General features: G+C 38.1%; 1 protein-coding gene across 1 annotated transcript in view; it reads left to right on the top strand.

Moving 5' to 3' along the window:
- The first annotated feature begins 729 nt into the window (after positions 1 to 729).
- LOC111581399 (EH domain-containing protein 4-like) overlaps positions 730 to 19,732 on the top strand; it is a 36,351-nt gene continuing 17,348 nt past the window's right edge. The window contains exons 1-2 of the mRNA XM_055005656.1: positions 730 to 1,106; positions 14,171 to 14,347. Of these exons, the coding sequence (XP_054861631.1) occupies positions 877 to 1,106; positions 14,171 to 14,347 (407 nt within the window). The 5' untranslated portion in view covers positions 730 to 876. The remainder of the gene's footprint in view (positions 1,107 to 14,170; positions 14,348 to 19,732) is intronic.

The raw sequence follows: 19,732 nt of genomic DNA, 5'->3' as shown, positions 1-19,732 counted from the left end.
TATATATTCACTGTGAAACTTCTGATGTCCACATTTTCAACATTTTTGGGAAATCTTTGAACTTTTTTGATGGAAAAAAAAAAGAAATGTTAAAAATGTTTCTTAAGAACATTCACAAAAATATCAACCAAAATCCAGTGAATTTCGCTGGATTTTGGTAGATTTTTTTGTGAATGTTCTTAAAGAAAATATTAGAAGTTTTACCGATATATATGGAATCACTTTAGATATTTTTAGGATTTTTTTTTACTCATTTTTTTGAAAATATTTACAAGAATTTTCTTGCCAAATTTGGTGATTTAAAAAAAAATCTTTTAAGGGCAATTTTTAATGAATTATTGGAATTTTCTTCCTGAAGGTTTTGCAAATTTTCAGAAATTTGGGGATTTTTTTCTGATTTTTTGGATTTTTTTTCAGACAAGGAAACAATATTTTTTGAGGGTTAAAAGGTAAATAACTAAAATATGAATTAGAGCATTTAAAATGTAAAAACGACTAAAACAAGCGCAGCTGGAAGGAAAAGAAGCTGAAACTAGAAACCTGATCTGCTCTCTAATGACTGTATTTTGACTGATTATTGATCTGTTTTTTGTTTTGTTTGTTTTCAGGCTTTGATTTCCACACATTTGGCCGCTGAGGAGGAATAATCTGCTCTCTGTTGGGTTTCCTGGTCGACCTCTGGGTGTTTCCAGCCTGACTTCATCCTCCATCCTGCTGCGGCGTCACTCCGCAGGGCGGTGCCGGCAGGTAGAGCCCAGCGGCGGCCACAGCTCCAGCAGCAGCCGGGGCCGCGCACTCAGGACGCACCGCGCACTCAGGACACACGCACGGATCACGAACAGGGAAGTTGGAGCGTCAGAGTCGGAGGGAAGAAGCATGTTCAGCTGGGCCAAACAGGAGCAGGGCGGCCGCAACAAGGAGGGAGAGATGTACCAGACGGTGACCGAGGGGCTGCAGACCCTCTACACCAAGAAGCTGCTGCCGCTGGAGGACACCTACCTCTTCCACGACTTCCACTCCCCGGCCCTGGAGGCGGCCGACTTCCAAAGCAAACCCATGGTGCTGCTGGTCGGACAGTACTCCACCGGGAAAACCACCTTCATCAGGTAAACCGACACACGAGGGACGGAAAACAACTGTAGGGAGGGAGACATGAGGTTAAAAACACCTTTAATAGGTAGGAAATCACCTCATGCCAGACCTCATTCTAAAACGCATAAATTTAAGCCTTTCTCGCTTTCACATGAATTCACATAAGCGGTACATTTAATGCAATATGTCGAACTATAGTGTGGAATCTTTTGTTGAATTCGGCTCAAATTAAATCCACCGAAGCACTTCAGTGTTTGAGATAAAATACAAGTTCATGTTCAGTCGCAGCGCCGCGAATGTCGAACTCTGGCGAAGCGCGGTAATGGAAGCAGCGCCAAAAACGTCAAGTGTCATTGAAACAGCAAACAGCTCAGTGGCTCAGATTTCTGCCGAAGTGGAGGATGTTTCCTAAAGTATATGTGCAAAAAGTCTAAAATCTCTGTTTGCAGTGAGTGAAGCTTAAAATCCGAAATATCTTAAATAGGGCATTTTTTCAGTGGAGTTTGGTTTGAGTTTATATCACGGGTTTTACATGACTTTACTGTGCTCTACGGTGTTGTGAAACAGTTAATTCAGTTCATGGGTGTTCCTGGATGGATTTGAACCAGCAGCCCTTCAGGCACAGCTGCTGAGGCTCATGGGAGCTGTAGTTGTGAGTGATTCTTTCCTCCTGGCCGTGGAACAGATCTGCTTTTGTGCCGTGACTTTATTCTGTGGCTCCACAAAGTCTCCTGTGTTTGTGTTGTTAAATCAGAGCTGAAGATTTACTCACTCATTTTTCTGTTCTGTATCCGGATTAAACAATTCGGCACAGCAAAGGAATCAATTAAGATAAAAAGTTGTCATAGGAATTAGAAAACTCCATTTAAAACCTGATTCAGGGTCATATTCATGAGGTTAAAAGTGTCTAAAGTCGGAAGAAACTCCTAGAAATAAGCTGTGCGTAAGTCTGAGTGATTTCCAAAGAAGAATAGATGAAGAAAGGGGAAGTTGGAGGAACCGAGGAGCTGCAGAAAACTGCTCACAGTCAGTCAGATCATGACTTCTCAAAATGATTCAAAATATGTCCAGAGTGACTTAGAACGGCAGAATGACTGAAACATTGTCCAAAATGCCTTGCGATATGTCCAGAATGACTTGAAATCTGCTAAAATCAATCTAAATATGTCCAAAATGACTTAAAAACTGCATAAAATGTCTCAAAATATGTCCAAAATGACTCTAAAAGTCCCCAAAATGATTATAAATTTGTCCACAATTACTCAAAAAGTCCTCAAAATGACCTAAATTTGTCCAATGTGTCAAAAATTGTCAAAAATGCCTTGAAATTTGTGTAAAGTGACAAAAAAATGTGTCCAAAAGGACTCAAAGTTTTCCCAAAAAGATTAAAAATTTCTCCAAAATGACTCGGACAGTCCTGAAAATGATTTCAAATTTGTCCAAATACTCAAAATTTTCCCAAAATGATTCAAATTTGTCCAAGTGACTCAAACTTTGTCAAAAATGCCTTACAGTATGTCCAGAATGACTCGAAACCTGTCTTAAATCAATCAAGATTAGTCAACAATTACACAAAAATCATCAAAAAGAACTCAAAAATGACTTAAATTTGTCCAATATGTATCAAAAATTGTCAAAAATGCCTTGAAATCTGTGCAAAGTGACTAAAAATGTGTCCAAGTAATGCAAACATTGTCAAAAATGCCTGCAGGAAATTCAGCCTGATGTGGAAAAAGAACAATAATTGAGATTTCAAAGTGAATTTATACTATGACTGTTGATTAAAGATCAACAGGTTCCTGAACTGCAGCAGGAGAATTAAATAAATTCACAAAAGCAACAAGAAAACGAACATGCAGGGAGAGTAAATCTGCAAATAGAAAAGAAAAACAGAGTTTCACTGTTAATAAATGGAATTATTCTGCGAATTAGTTACATATCAGATCCTGAATTAGTTTGACAGCTGATTAAATGATCTCTGACTGTAATAATTCAATAAATAAAGTAGTTTATTGTCTGGATCTTCCACTGAGAGCTGCTGCAGCGTTTTTAAATAATAAAATAATCTGATGTAAGCTACTTAATTATTCAATATTTATATTTTTTAAATGATTTTTCCCTTACATCTGTCAGTGGGTGGAGATTTAGTTAAACTCTGGTAGATTTTTCTGCACCACTTTGTTCCTTTTCTGCACTTTTCAGTGTGAGTCTTTTGCTTCTTCTGTGTTTTTATTGGAGGAAACAAAAGCACATTTTCTAAATATTTAATTTCCTCTGCATCCATCCTGAGCTGTTATTTACTCATCAAACCCTGAAGAAAACATAAAACCGTCAGAGGACTGTTGGTGCTTTAGGAATATGAACAAAACAGACTTTTGTTTCCTGATTTCAGCCTGTAAAGGAGATTTATTTATCAACATATCTCAGTTCTCACTTAAATAGTGCATTCAAAAGAAAGAAAAACTGCATAAAAATATTAAAAGATGAGAAAAATTAAAAGATTTGAAGATAAATTTTAAAATAAATAACCAAAATTCATAGATTACATTAAAACAGTTTTTAAAAAGCAACAATCTTTATTTATTAAAGTGTAAAAATCAGAGAGACGCTGCCTTCAGGTCAGACTGAGGGAATCTATGCCCTCATTAATGCCCTTCATTAGAGGCGGAGCCAGTTAGGAACCACCCAATCAGAGCTGCTGAAAACTGATGAGTCACTCTAATATGATGAGGTTCTATTCCTGTCTCCTGGCTGCAGTTTATTCAGAGCTGCAGACAGAAAGCGTCAGCGTTGACATCGTTTAATGACAGATCTGCTCACTGCTTCCTGATTACATCACCGTGACATGCCTGTGACATCACTCCGAGTCATCTTATGGGACTGAGAGCTGATCGGAGGTCTGAGGAGGCTCCAGATGATGACATGTGGACCAGATTTCACTGGAACTTCAGAGATTTATCCTGAATGACTCAGATTTTCCCTAAATGACAAAAGTGTCCAGATTGATTTGAAAATCAATCAAAATGTTTCCAAATTACTCAAAATGATTAAAAACTTGTCCAAAATGATTAAAAATGTTCCCAAAATAAATTAAAATGTTTCCAAAATGTCTCAAATTGTGTCCAGATTGACTCAAAAGGTCCCCAATATGATTCAAAACTTGTCTGACTCAAAACTTTCCCAAAATGATTCAACATTTGTCCAAAATGACTCAGATTTTTCCCTAAATGACCAAAAGTTGCCAAAACGATTATAAAAATTGCTCAAATATTTTCCAAATGACTCAAAATTTTCTTTAAATGATTCAAAATGTTCCCCAAATGTTTCAAATTTTGTCCAAACATTGTCAAAAATGCCTTATGATATGTCCAGAATGACTTGAAACCTGGATTAAATCAGTCAATATGTGTCCACAATTGCTCAAAAACTGCATAAAATGTCTCAAATTTTGTCCAAAATGGCTGAAAATTTTCTCAGTGATTCAAAATGTTCCCAAAATAACTTAAAATGTTTCCAAAATGTATCAAATTTTGTCTAAAATGACTAAAAAAATCCCCAAAATGATTTTAAATTTGTCTAAATTAATTAAAAAGTCCCCAGAATTATTTAAAATTTGTCTGAATGACTCAAAACTTTCCCTAAATTATTCAACATTTGTCCAAAATGACTCAAATTTTTCCCTAAATTTTGAAAAGTGTTCAAAATTATTTAAAAATTGCTCAAATATTTTCCTAAAATAACTCAAAATACTCCTTAAATGACTTAAAATGTGTCAGAAACTGCATGAAATGACCAGATTTCAGGAACTCCAGCTGATTTAAAGCTCTTTTGTTCAGAAACAAATATTTAGTGAAGCAGATTCTCACGTGTTGCCCAAAGCGCCTCGGGACGATTCTGACCTCATAAAACCAACCAGCAGCTCTGTGTTGAAGCTTTTAGAGTTTATCTGATGGACGATGGTGAACAAGTGGAGGCAAAGTCATGAAAACATGAGGATGAGTTCAGTTAAAGAGGCTTCGCTTGTCCTTTAAATATCACAAATAAGAATTCCAACTGGAAACAACTGATGACTCAAAAGTCTCCCAAAATGATTCAAAATTTGTCCAAATGACTCAAACACTGTCAAAAATGCCTTACGATATGTCCAGAATGACTCGAAAACTCCCTTAAATCAATCTAGATTTGTCAACAATTACTCAAAATCATCAAGAATAACTTAAAAAGTCCTCAAAATTACTAAATTTGTCCAATATGTGTCAAAAATTGTCAAACTGCCTTGAAATCTACACAGTGACTAAAAATGCATCCAAAATGACTCAAAATTTTATTAGAGAAGATTATTTGTTCAAAAAAGTTAAATACTTTTTTCCTGTTTTTACAGTTTCTGGCTGATAAATTGCATTAATTTGGTAATTATTTATTAATATAACGCACCTTTCAAAGCAAATTGAAAGGTGCTTGTCTTTCAGGGGGTTAAAAAAACGTGTGTATTTATTGATATTTGTTGATTTTTTTTTAAACAAGACATATAGAATTAAGTAATTCTGATAAAATATCACGATTTTAAACTTAAATTTGTTTTTTCTTTCTGACAAAACGGCACATTACAGATTCTGGGTTCAAAAAATGTGAAAACCTGACAGGTTTTTTCTTGTTTTTACAGCTTCTAGCTGATAAATGGCGTCACTTTGGTGATTTTTAAAACATATATTTCAAACTCAACTATTTTGGGCTTTACAGGATTAATTTAGTCTCTAAATTCAAATGAGAGCAGTTCATGTGGATTCAGACCAAACTTCATTCCAAAATCAGTGAATTTCTGACATGAAAACTGCATTAAAGCTTCTTTAAATGGATCCTAAACTTCTGAAAAGTCCAGGAACGTCTATGTTTTAGTGTTTCTACAGCAGAACCAAAGTCCTGCAGAGATTTATTCTAAAGCATGTCTGCTGGTTGTGAACAGAGCTACCAGTCTGCAGGCAGTGTTCCTCATCTAAACTCCTCCCCAGAAGCTCCTGGACCTCCGGGTCCCTGCAGAGTAAACACTGGAGAACCAGAGTTCCTCCTCAGCTTCCTGCACTGAAAACACACCTTCCAGTTACCAAACAACAGGCGGCTTTAAACGGGGCAATTTTAGAACGGAGTCTGGCACGACGTGTTCCTCTTTATAAACAGTTAAAGGTTTGGATGGAACGTCTTTATGAACAGTTAAAGGTTTGGATGGAACATCTTTATGAACAGTTAAAGGTTTGGATGGAACGTCTTTATAAACAGTTAAAGGTTTGGGTGGAACGTCTTTATAAACAGTTAAAGGTTTGGATGGAACGTCTTTATGAACAGTTAAAGGTTTGGGTGGAACGTCTTTATAAACAGTTAAAGGTTTGGATGGAACGTCTTTATAAACAGTTAAAGGTTTGGATGGAACGTCTTTATAAACAGTTAAAGGTTTGGATGGAACGTCTTTATAAACAGTTAAAGGTTTGGATGGAACGTCTTTATGAACAGTTAAAGGTTTGGGTGGAACGTCTTTATGAACAGTTAAAGGTTTGGATGGAACGTCTTTATGAACAGTTAAAGGTTTGGGTGGAACGTCTTTATGAACAGTTAAAGGTTTGGGTGGAACGTCTTTATAAACAGTTAAAGGTTTGGGTGGAACGTCTTTATAAACAGTTAAAGGTTTGGGTGGAACGTCTTTATAAACAGTTAAAGGTTTGGGTGGAACGTCTTTATAAACAGTTAAAGGTTTGGGTGGAACGTCTTTATAAACAGTTAAAGGTTTGGGTGGAACGTCTTTATAAACAGTTAAAGGTTTGGGTGGAACGTCTTTAAAAACAGTTAAAGGTTTGGGTGGAACGTCTTTATAAACAGTTAAAGGTTTGGGTGGAGCGTCTTTATAAACAGTTAAAGGTTTGGGTGGAACGTCTTTATAAACAGTTAAAGGTTTGGGTGGAACGTCTTTAAAAACAGTTAAAGGTTTGGATGGAACGTCTTTATAAACAGTTAAAGGTTTGGGTGGAACATCTTTATAAACAGTTAAAGGTTTGGGTGGAACGTCTTTATAAACAGTTAAAGGTTTGGATGGAACGTCTTTATAAACAGTTAAAGGTTTGGGTGGAACGTCTTTATAAACAGTTAGTTTAAGGTTTGGGTGGAACCTCATTGATCAGCTAGTTTCTGGTTAAACAGAGGGAAGACAGAACCACAGTTCATTCAGCTGTATTCACTTCTGTCTGTGGTTCTGTTTCTTGTTCTATTTCTGGTTCTGTTTCTGTTTCTGTCTGTGGTTCTGGTTCTGGTTCTGGTTCTGTCTGTGGTTCTGTTTCTGGTTCTGTTTCTGGTTCTGTCTGTGGTTCTGGTTCTGTTTCTGGTTCTATTTCTGGTTCTGTTTCTGGTTCTGTCTTTGGTTCTGGTTCTGTTTCTGGTTCTATTTCTGGTTCTGTTTCTGGTTCTGTCTGTGGTACTATTTCTGGTTCTGTTTCTATTTCTTTTTCTGGTTCTGTTTCTGGTTCTGTTTCTGTTTGTGGTCCTGTTTGTGGTTCTGTCTGTGGTTCTGTTTCTGGTTCTGTTTCTGGTTCTGTCTGTGGTACTATTTCTGGTTCTGTTTCTATTTCTGTTTCTGGTTCTGTTTCTGGTTCTGTTTCTGTTTGTGGTCCTGTTTGTGGTTCTGTCTGTGGTTCTGTTTCTGGTTCTGTCTGTGGTTCTGGTTCTGTTTCTATTTCTGTTACTGGTTCTGTCTGTGGTTCTGGTTCTGTTTATGTTTGTGGTCCTGTTTCTGGTTCTGTTTCTGGTTCTGTCTGTGGTTCTGTTTCTGGTTCTGTCTGCGGTTCTGGTTCTGTTTCTGGTTCTATTTCTGGTTCTGTTTCTGGTTCTGTCTGTGGTTCTATATCTGGTTCTTTTTCTGGTTCTGTCTGTGGTTCTGTTTCTGTTTCTTTCTGTGGTTCTGTTTCTGGTTCTGTTTCTGATTCTGTCTGTGGTTCTGTTTCTGGTACGGTTTCTGGTTCTGTCTGTGGTCCTGTTTCTGGTTCTCTTTCTGGTTCTGTTTCTGGTTCTGTTTGTGGTTCTGTCTGTGGTTCTGTTTCTGGTTCTGTTTGTGGTTCTGTCTGTGGTTCTGGTTCTGTTTCCGGTTCTGTTTCTGGTTCTATTTCTGGTTCTGGTTCTGTCTGTGGTTCTATTTCTGGTTCTGTTTCTCGTTCTGTCTGTGGTCCTGTTTCTGGTTCTGTTTCTGGTTCTGGTTCTGTTTCTGGTTCTGTTTCTGGTTCTGTTTCTGGTTCTGTCTGTGGTCCTGTTTCTGGTTCTGTTTATGGTTCTGTCTGTGGTTCTGGTTCTGTTTCTGGTTCTATTTCTGGTTCTGTTTCTGGTTCTGTTTCTGTCTGTGGTCCTGTTTCTGGTACGGTTTCTGGTTCTGTTTCTGGTTCTGTTTCTGGTTCTGTTTCTGGTCCTGTTTGTACCTGGATCTCCTCATTGCTCCGGTTCCGTCTGCAGTCCGACTCTAGTTTCTGTTTGAAGCTTGCAGAGTTTTCCGTTGGTTCTCTGACAGCAGACGAGCTGCGACTCGTCTCACAGCTGGAGGCTACAACCTGTCAGTCAGAGCCAAAGGCCAGCTGTGATTGGTGGAGCTCAGACTCAGAACCAGGAAGTAAAACTGTTTACTACTAAACTAAAAACAACAGTGGTTGCTCAAAATGAAAACAAAGCTGTCCATAAACCTGAAACTGAACCTGAATGCCTCAAAATGTTTTTAAAATCAAAATAACTAAGAGTTCAAAATGACTCATTCATCAAGATGATGAATTTATCCTGAGACAGTAAAAATGGTCCTAAAAGAGTCTTTATGTACAAAAATATGTCAAAAATTGTTCAAACCTCATTCAAAATTAGTTTAAATTTAACCACAATGTCAAAGAAGTCTTTCCAAAATGGAAAATAACTTGTTCAAAATGACTCAAATCACCCAAAAGGTCTTAAAGTTTGTTTAAAACACCTAAAATTTTTCCAGAATGACTGAAAAATGTAATAAAAAGACTCAGTTTGTCCAGAATAATTCAGAACTTGACTCAAATCTAGACCTCAGATTAAAACTGAGGACAGAAACTTCACCTACATGAGGTTAAATTGAACCAAAATGACTAAAAAAGTCTCGCAGTAACTTGAAATTTATCCTAGAAATGTATAACCAACTGTAAGCATCAGTATTATGGGATGTATCCTAGCGTGAACAGTTTAATGTCTATGACATAGATTCATAAAACAGTCATTGGTTCCCCGTTTACCCTCAACCTTTACAAGCTTCCCACAGCCTGCTGCTATAAAGTATCCTAACATCATGATGCTGCCACCACCATGCTTCACATCATGATGCTGCCACCACCATGCTTCACATCATGATGCTGCCACCACCATGTTTCATATCATGATGCTGCCACCACCATGCTTCACATCATGATGCTGCCACCACCATGCTTCACATCATGATGCCGCCACCACCGTGCTTTAGTCATGATGCTGCCACCACCATGCTTCACATCATGATGCCGCCACCACCGTGCTTTAGTCATGATGCTGCCACCACCATGCTTCACATCATGATGCTGCCACCACCATGCTTCACATCATGATGCTGCCACCACCGTGCTTTAATCATGATGCTGCCACCACCATGCTTCACATCATGATGCTGCCACCACCATGCTTCATATCATGATGCTGCCACCACCATGCTTCACATCATGATGCTGCCACCACCGTGCTTTAATCATGATGCTGCCACCACCATGCTTCATATCATGATGCTGCCACCACCATGCTTCACATCATGATGCTGCCACCACCATGCTTCACATCATGATGCTGCCACCACCATGCTTCACATCATGATGCTGCCACCACCATGCTTCACATCATGATGCTGCCACCACCATGCTTCATATCATGATGATGCCACCACCATGCTTCATATCATGATGCTGCCACCACCATACTTCACATCATGATGCTGCCACCACTGTGCTTCACATCATGATGCTGCCACCACCGTGCTTTAATCATGATGCTGCCACCACCATGCTTCACATCATGATGCTGCCACCACCATGCTTCACATCATGATGCTGCCACCACCATGCTTCACATCATGATGCTGCCACCACCGTGCTTCACATCATGATCCTGCCACCACCATGCTTCACATCATGATGCTGCCACCACCGTGCTTCACATCATGATGCTGCCACCACCGTGCTTCACATCATGATGCTGCCACCACCATGCTTCACAGTGGGAACTCTGTGTTTGAGAGCTCCATTTTAGTTTCATCAGACCAAAGAACTTTCTTCTCGTTTCTGATAATTCACCAGAGAAAACTTTAAAAAGTGCATTCTGGGTAAATTTGGACTAATTTCAGACACATTTGAGGTCATTATAGTGTCTAAGTTTCTAAGTAATTTTTGAGTTAAGCAAATTTTAAGTAATTTTTAAGACAGTTTAATGACATTTTGAACAATATCTAGTCATTTTAGACACATTTCAAGCCTTTTTGTTAAAAAAATGTGTGAATTTAGACAACTTTTATGTCATTTGGGACACGTTTTTCAGTCATTTTCAAAAAATTTTACATTAATTCTAAAACTTGGGGAAACTTTTAAAAAATGCATTCTGGGTAAACTTTAAGACTCATATCAGCATGTTGGTAGGTGGTCAGAACTATTATAGATGATGGAAGAAGAAACCAGGATCATCTGTAGACAGGATTCACTCTGAGGTTAAACTGTTTTCGGTTTTCTGACGGCAGCAACACGTAAACTTTTAGGTTCTCTGGTTGTTATCTGTCGTTTGCACATGTTGAGTCCAAACAGTCGAAGGTTTGGCAGCGAATCAACCTGCAATCAGTTTAAACAAGCTCTGTGTGTGTGTGTGTGTGTGTGTGTGTGTGTGTGTGTGTGTGTGTGTGTGTGTGTGTGTGTGTGTGTGTGTGTGTGTGTGTGTGTGTGTGTGTGTGTGTGTGTGTGTGTTGTTAGTGAGTGTGTGTGTGTGTGTGTGTTGTAGTGTGTGTGTCAGAGGGGTGTGTCACCCACTAAGCCCCGCCCTCAGGAATGCTATGAATCATGGGAACTTGCTGCCAGTAAACTGCAGACTCAACATATTTTCTTCTCCTTCTGTGAAGTGAAACCTGCGGTGGTCCAACGAGCGGTTCGAGGGCCACAAACAGGCCGCAGTGTGGTCAACAGGGACAACAGTAACGTTTTGAAGCTTTTTTTAAAAATTATTCTACTTTTGCACGTTTATTATTTTATGACCAGACTCCATTCAAATATCTGCTAATTTAACATCAGTTTGCATGCAGGTAAACACTGATAATTCACATTAATTCATGTATTTAAAGCAGCTGATATCATTTAACACTAGACTCCATTTAAAAATCTGTTAATTTAACATCAGGTGGACATTATGAATGCTGTTTTTTCTTGGTGTATTTATTCATCACAACTTTAAAGCATGTTTTGAGAATCAACACCAGACTCCATTCAAATATGTGCAAATTTAACATCGGTTAGCACTGAGGCTGATATTAATGAGTCACACTGGTGTGTTTTCTAGTTAAATTTCATTCAAATACCTGCTAATTTAACATCAGTTTGCATGCAGGCGAACACTGATAATTCACATTAATTCATGTATTGTAAGCAGCTAATATCATTTCATACCAGACTCCATTCAAAAATATTAATTTAACATGAGTTTGTATGCAGCTGAGCACTAAAGATAAATATTGATCTGTTTCCTCATAAATCACAGCAGCTGATATGAATCCAACCAACCAGACTCCATTCAAACATCAGCTGATTCTCGTCTCGTATGAATGAAAACAGTAGAGTTGTTGTTGTTTCAGATGTTCTGTCTGGACTTGTGTTACTGGCTGGAAACGAAGCGACAGACTCTTTGTCAGATGATGTTTCTGTTTCTGTCGGCTGAAGCTTCACCTGGATCAGGTGTTTACCTGCAGCAGAGACCTGATTCTCCTTTCAGAGCTGGAAGATTCAGGTTTCTGAATCAGGACACGAAGCTTTGAAACACAGATGATGTGTGAAGGTCACCTGTCTGCAGGTGGACAGGTAAGAATCAGCTGGTGGATCAGCTGATTCTCTGTTTAAAGCTCAGGTTTCTTATATTTCAGCCTCTCAGTGGTTTTCCATCATCGTCTCTCCTTTGAAGTCCTGAAACAGGAAGTGGGAGGATAGAGACTCTCAGCGGCCATCTTCCTTCTCTTCCTTCCTTTCTCACTTTCCTCTGAAATCGTGAGAGGAGATGAAAGAACGGAAATGATTTTTGGTGAGAAAGTAGAACTGTGGTCCTGGTTTCATTTGTTCAGATTAGACCTGATGATCTCTGTTCAGTGGTTCATTGGTTAGTTGGTTCATTGGTTAGTAGGTTCATTAGTTAGTAGGTTCATTGGTTCGTTGATTCGTTGGTTAGTTGGTTCATTGGTTCATTGGTTTGTTGGTTCATTGGTCAGTTGGTTCATTGGTTTGTTGATTCGCTGGTCAGTTGGTTCATTGGTTCGTTGATTCGTTGGTCAGTTGGTTCATTGGTTCACTGGTTAGTTGGTTCATTAGTTCATTGGTCAGTTGATTCATTGGTCAGTTGGTTCATTGGTTTGTTGATTCGTTGGTCAGTTGGTTCATTGGTCAGTTGGTTAACTGGTTAGTTGGTTCATTAGTTCATTGGTTCACTGGTTAGTTGGTTCATTGGTCAGTAGGTTCATTGGATCGTTGGTTCATTGGTTAGTTGGTTCATTGGTTCCTTGATTCGTTGGTTAGTTGGTTCATTGATCGTTGGCTAACTGCTGTAATTATTTCTGGATAAAGTCACCAAACTCTTTATTTTCAGATCTGATGGTGATTCTGTACATTCTATGATTTATCTTTCTCAACCATCTATTCCAGACTTGAAGCTGTTTATTTTATGCATTTTAAGTTCCATCTGCCACCTTTTGTTTCAAACTAATCCTTAAAGCTATTTATTTGTTAACTATTTCTACGGTTTATTCATCTTTTCAACATCACATTTAGCTATTTCAACTTTTTATCTGTTATTTATAGTCACTTTTTCTCCTGTTTCAACCATTTTAGCATCGGTTTCAGTGTCAGGCTGAATAATAAATGACTTGGGTTGCATCTGGGACAAACAAACCAAGAAATCAGTCAAAAATATGATTATTTATTTAAATTATTTGTTTAAAAATGTGTGGAAGTGTGTTGTTTTGTCATTTTCAGTTTAGATTAACCTGAGATGCTAACGGTGATACCAGGATGCTAAGTGGTTAAAATGATCCTTTAAGGACTCTAAACATTAATTTATTCACATTTAACTCTAAATTCTCTTTAAAGTTGCCGTATCTTCTTTAAATCTCGACTCAGACAGACGCTGAGATTAAACTTTCTGTGTTTATAGAGCGAACAGCTATAGATGTTGAGTTTGGTGGTTTTCATGTTGGACGGTTTTCGTAGTTTTTTTATTTCAGAGCAGTGTGCACGAGTGTTCCTGTGCATATAACCCTCATATGTAAAACACTGTTTGATGTAAAGTCTACAGTCGTCTGTGGACACAGAAAACATGAATATGGTGGTAAAAACACAATATTTGATCGTCTCTGCTGCAGTCGCGACCACATAAGTCCAGATTATCTTCCTGGTCTTGAGTCAGTGTTGGTGGTTTTTATTAGAATTTTTTTTGTCTTTACTGGATGAATAAATCAGTTGTTTGGTCTCTAAAATGGTAAAAATGTGGATGATTGTTTCCTCAAACATCTCATTTAGTCCAAAGATCTTCAGTTTACTGTCACAGAGGAAAGAAACCAGAAAATAGTTACATTAAGAAGATGAAAACTTATTTAAATAATCACTCAGACTGATCAATCAATTATCAGAATAGTTGTTGATTATTTTAATAGTTGATAGTTCTGGTTAAATATCCTCAGAGCGATTCTACGAGTCTTTAACCCGACCGCTGTAACCAGGATGCGATCAGGTTATTGATGATGGGTTATTGATTAAACCTCAGACTAACCTCTCTGGTTCTCCAGGTACCTGCTGGAGGAGGACTTCCCTGGGATGCGGATTGGTCCAGAGCCGACCACCGACGGCTTCATCGCCGTGATGTACGGAGAGAACGAAGGCGTCGTCCCCGGCAACGCTCTGGTGGTTGACCCCAAGAAGCCGTTCAGGAAACTCAACGCTTTCGGGAACTCCTTCCTCAACAGGTAAGACGATACAGTTGCTTTTATTATTATTATTATTATTATTATTATTATTATTATTATTATTATTATTATTGTTGTTATTATTATTATTATTATTATTATTATTATTATTATTATTATTATTATTATTATTATTATTATTATTATTATTATTATTATTATTACTATTAGGTCTAACAGCCTCCAACAATCTAAACCTGAATCTGAAGATTGATTTTAATGACGGGGCTGCACAGTGGCGTAGTGGTTAGCACTTTCGCCTTGCAGCTAGAAGATCCCTGGTTCACGTCCCGGCTTTCCCGGGATCTTTCTGCATGGAGTTTGCATGTTCTCCCTGTGCATGCTTGGGTTTTCTCCAGGTTCTCCAGCTTCCTCCCACAGTCCAAAAATATGCTGAGGTTAATTGATCATTCTAAATTGCCCGTAGGTGTGAATGTGAGAGTGATTGTTTGTCTATATATGTAGCCCTGCGACAGACTGGTGACCTGTCTAGGGTGTCCCCTGCCTTCACCTGAGTCAGCTGGGATAGACTCCAGCCCCCCCATGACCCTAGTGAGGATTAAGCGGTGTATAGATAATGGATGGATTTTAATGACTGGAGACTAAACACAGAAAACATCAGAACCAACTTTATGTCATCATTTCGGTCATTTTCTGACTCATTTGTGTTTCTGGTTTTTATCATTTCATTCTTTGTTTTTGTCTTTTTCTGTCTCTGTGGGACAGTTAGTTTTCCTGCATGTCTTGTTTTTCTCATTTTATGTCTAGTTTTTCTCATTTCGTGTTCCGTTTATGTGGTTTTTTGTCTCTATGTGGTCATTTTTTGTTCTGTTTTTGTCATTTTTATGTTTTGTTTCTGTCGTTTTGTGTCTTATCTTTAAAATTTGTGTCTCATTTGTGTTATCTTGAGTTTTATTTTTGTCATTTTGTGTTTGTGTTCATGTTTTGTTTGTGTTTTTCATGAGTTTCTCATTTTCTATCTAGTTTTTATCATTTTTGTTTCATTTGCGATATTTCATGTCTTGTTTTTGACGTTTTGTGTCTCATTTTTTCATTTTGTGTCTCGTTTATACCATTTTGTGTCTCTTTGTGGTCATTTTTTTGTTTAGTTTTTGTTCTTTTGTCTCTTTTTTGTGTTTTTTTTGTAATTTTGTGTCTCATTTTGTGTATCTTTGGGTCATTTTTTTTTATCCCACTTTTGTTGTTTTGTCTTTAATATGTGTTATTTTCTTCCTTGTTTGGACAGTTTTGTCATTTTGTGTCTTGTTTTCTCATTTTATATCTAGTTTTTGCCATTTTTTGTTTCATTTTTGTCATTTTAATTCTAATTTTTCCTCATTTCTTGTCTCATTTATACCGATTTGTGTCTCTGTTGTCATTTGTTTAATTTTTGTTCTATTGCCTCTTATTTGTGTGTTTTTTTGTAACTTTGTGTCTCATTTCTGTTGTTTTGTATTTCGATTTGTCATTTTATGTCTTGTTTTCTCATTTTCATGTAATTTTTCTCATTTTATGTTTCATTTTCATCATTTTGTGTCTCTTAGGGTCAATTTTTTTAACCTGTTTTTGTTGTTTTGTTGTTTAATTTGAAATTTTGTGTCTCTTTCGGACAATTTTGTCACCTGTTCATTGTTTTGTGTCTTATTTTTCCTATTTTGTATCTCATTTGTGTTGTCTTGCATTTCGTTTGTGTCAATTTATTTCTTGTTTATTTTCTTGTGAGTTGCTTTCCTCATTTTCAATCTAGTTTTACACATTATTATGTCTCATTTTTGGCATTTTGTCTCTTGTTTTTTTTCATTTTTTTGTCTCTGTTTTTTTTTTTGTCTTGTCTGTTGTTTTGTGTCTCAATTGTCATTTTTTGTCGTCTCATCTCTCTGCTCTGTGGAAACACTGCCTGCAGTTCAACCTGAGAACTCTCTGAGTTTTAGTTTTTACAGAATCTAGTTCTGGCAAACAGGTTTTAATGAACTGTCAGGATGTTAATCTCAGATTAGGTTTCAGTTTCCCGACAGAAAGACTGTGAGAAAGTAGAAAACCTGACGATTCTTTCTGTTTTTACAGTTTGTGGCTGATAAATGTTGGAGTTCTGGTGGTTTTATTAAGACAACAGGATTCTTTCAGGGTTCAAAGGTTAATCAGGAACTAACACTGTGCTGCTGTTTAAAAACAATCAGACCTTTAGACCGAATACTTCCTAACTTTAATAATATTATTCCATGAAAACATGGAATCAGGTCTGAAAAACATCACAAAACTCAATCCTGCTGGAGTTAAAACAAATATTAAAGTCACTAAAATGAGACTCGATAGAATAAAGAGTTTCTCTGATCATTAATCAGTTTCATCTCTGATCATTAGTCTAAATGGATCCTTCACCAGCATCTTGTGGAACCAGAAACCTGAGAACCTCCTGACGTCTCAGCAGAGAGAACCTCCTGACTTTAGAGGCTGTAAACTCAGATTTTTCTGGTTTATTAATGTGCAGCAGCAGAGCAGGCGGCTGACTAAATAAAAACTCTGAACCGATACGACGTTAAGGAGCTCCACCCGGTCCAGACAGACCTCCAGCCTTAAACCCGATCCTTCTAGAACCACTCCAAGGTTCTGGGTTCTGCTGAGCCGATGAGTGATTCTGGAGCTGCAAATTCTCAGTTTCTCTGATTCATACACCCAAGAAGAAAAACTGAACCCAGAAGGGACTAAATTCAGCGAAACACCCACCGAACAGAGACGACTTCATCCACAATAGAACAGAATAAAACAGAATATATCTCAAAATGACAAACTGGAGACAAAACTATCTAAACAAGGGACAGAATCACACAAATTAGAGATAAAATGACAAAAAATGGGATAAAATGACCCAGAGAGACACAAAATGGCAAAAACAAGACATAAAGTCACACAAATGTGACACAAAATGACAAAAACAAGACATGAAATCACACAAATGAGATACAAAACAACAAAAACGAAACACAAAATAACAGAAATGAGACAAAGAAGTCGAAAAAAATGCTCAAATGAGAGACAAAAGAACAAAAACCACAAAGAGACATAAAGCGGTATAAGCGTGTCGTATTTGTCATTTTCTGTCTTGTTTGTGTTTCGTTTCTGTTGTTTTGTGTTTTGTTTTTGTCGCTTTCTATTATTTTGCATCCAGTTTTTGTGTTTTTTCTTGATTTTCTCATTTATATCTAGTTTTTTTATTATTTACTTTTCAACAAAATAACCGTATCTGTAATTCAAACCATTTTTTCTTTGCTTTTAGCCATTTTTAACCATTAGCTATTTCAACTAGTGATCCATTATTTGTTTTATCTAATATTTCAACCACTAATTCTATAATTTATCTAATATTTCCACCATTTATGCCAGACTTTGAGCTGTTTATTTCAGCTGTTTATGCATTTTAAGTTCCATCTGACACCCTTTATTTAAATTAATCCTTGAAGCTATTTTACCATTTATCCATTTGTTAACTATTTCTACAGTTTATTCACCTACTTTTTCAACTGTTTATCTGTGATTTTAGCAACTATTTCTCAAGTTTCAACCACTTTCCAACCTGTTTCAGCTTCAGGCTGAACATTAAAAAACTCAGATCAGTAAAAACGTGGTCCAGAACCTCTCTGCTCTGAAGCTCCAGCAGGAGTTAGACTTCAGTTGAAGGGCGTCTGAACACCATGATTGATGCATGAGGACGTCTGTAGACCATGATTGATGCTTGAGGACGTCTGTAGACCATGATTGATGCTTGAGGACGTCTGAACACCATGATTGATGCTTGAGGACATCTGAACACCATGATTGATTCTTGAGGACATCTGTAGACCATGATTGATGCTTAAGGACGTCTGTAGACCATGATTGATGCTTGAGGACGTCTGAACACCATGATTGATGCTTGAGGACGTCTGAACACCATGATTGATGCTTGAGGACATCTGAACACCATGATTGATGCTTGAGGACATCTGTAGACCATGATTGATGCTTGAGGACATCTGTAGACCATGATTGATGCTTGAGGACGTCTGAACACCATGATTGATGCATGAGGATGTCTGAACACCATGATTGATGCTTGAGGACATCTGAACACCATGATTGATGCATGAGGATGTCTGAACACCATGATTGATGCTTGAGGACATCTGTAGACCATGATTGATGCTTGAGGACGTCTGTAGACCATGATTGATGCTTGAGGACATCTGTAGACCATGATTGATGCTTGACGATGTCTGTAGACCATGATTGATGCATGAGGACGTCTGAACACCATGATTGATGCTTGAGGACATCTGAACACCATGATTGATGCTTGAGGACATCTGAACACAATGATTGATGCTTGAGGACATCTGAACACCATGATTGATGCTTGAGGACATCTGAACACCATGATTGATGCATGAGGACGTCTGAACACCATGATTGATGCTTGAGGACATCTGTAGACCATGATTGATGCTTGAGGATGTCTGTAGACCATGATTGATGCTTGAGGACATCTGTAGACCATGATTGATGCTTGAGGACGTCTGAACACCATGATTGATGCATGAGGACGTCTGAACACCATGATTGATGCTTGAGGACATCTGTAGACCATGATTGATGCTTGAGGACGTCTGTAGACCATGATTGATGCTTGAGGACATCTGTAGACCATGATTGATGCTTGACGACGTCTGTAGACCATGATTGATGCATGAGGATGTCTGAACACCATAATTGATGCTTGAGGACATCTGAACACCATGATTGACGCTTGACGACGTCTGTAGACCATGATTGATGCATGAGGACGTCTGAACACCATGATTGATGCTTGAGGACGTCTGTAGACCGTTGGTCTGATCACTGACCTCCTCCTCCTCCTGCTGTCAGTTTTCCTCCAAACATTTCCACCGAGGGAAGTGCCCTCTGCGTAAACACTCTCTGTAGCTGTCAGACCCATCACGGTTAAATTTAGCCCAAACCACGGCGGCACAAACGTGTTTCCTCCATCCAGAAATATTCCTAAGAGCGGCAGGGAGGAAGTGGGAGGACAGTCCAGTGGTTCAGGAGGAGAAGCTCAGGAACCACAATAACTTATTGTTTCCAGGGGGAAGTGTGTGTGCGTCACCACGTGTCAGCTTGCTCGGTTTGTTTTTTCCCGCTGCCAACCTGCAGCCGACACAGTGAAGCGATTTATAGCCGCTGTCGGATAAATTTACCCTCAGATGGCAGGAGGCCTCACAAATTCACTTTAGACTGAAAATTCAAGTGTTCAAGTGAACTTCAGTTTGTCTAAAAGGACTGAAAACCTGTTCAGAATGAGTGAAATTTGACCAAAATGACTCAAAAATGACCTGAAATGACTCATAGTTTGTT

Source organism: Amphiprion ocellaris, chromosome 20 (genome assembly GCF_022539595.1).
Source record: "Amphiprion ocellaris isolate individual 3 ecotype Okinawa chromosome 20, ASM2253959v1, whole genome shotgun sequence".
NCBI classification, from domain to species: domain Eukaryota; kingdom Metazoa; phylum Chordata; class Actinopteri; family Pomacentridae; genus Amphiprion; species Amphiprion ocellaris.
The sequence above is the reverse complement of the archived record's forward strand: the minus strand, read 5'-3'. Positions and strand labels throughout refer to the sequence as shown.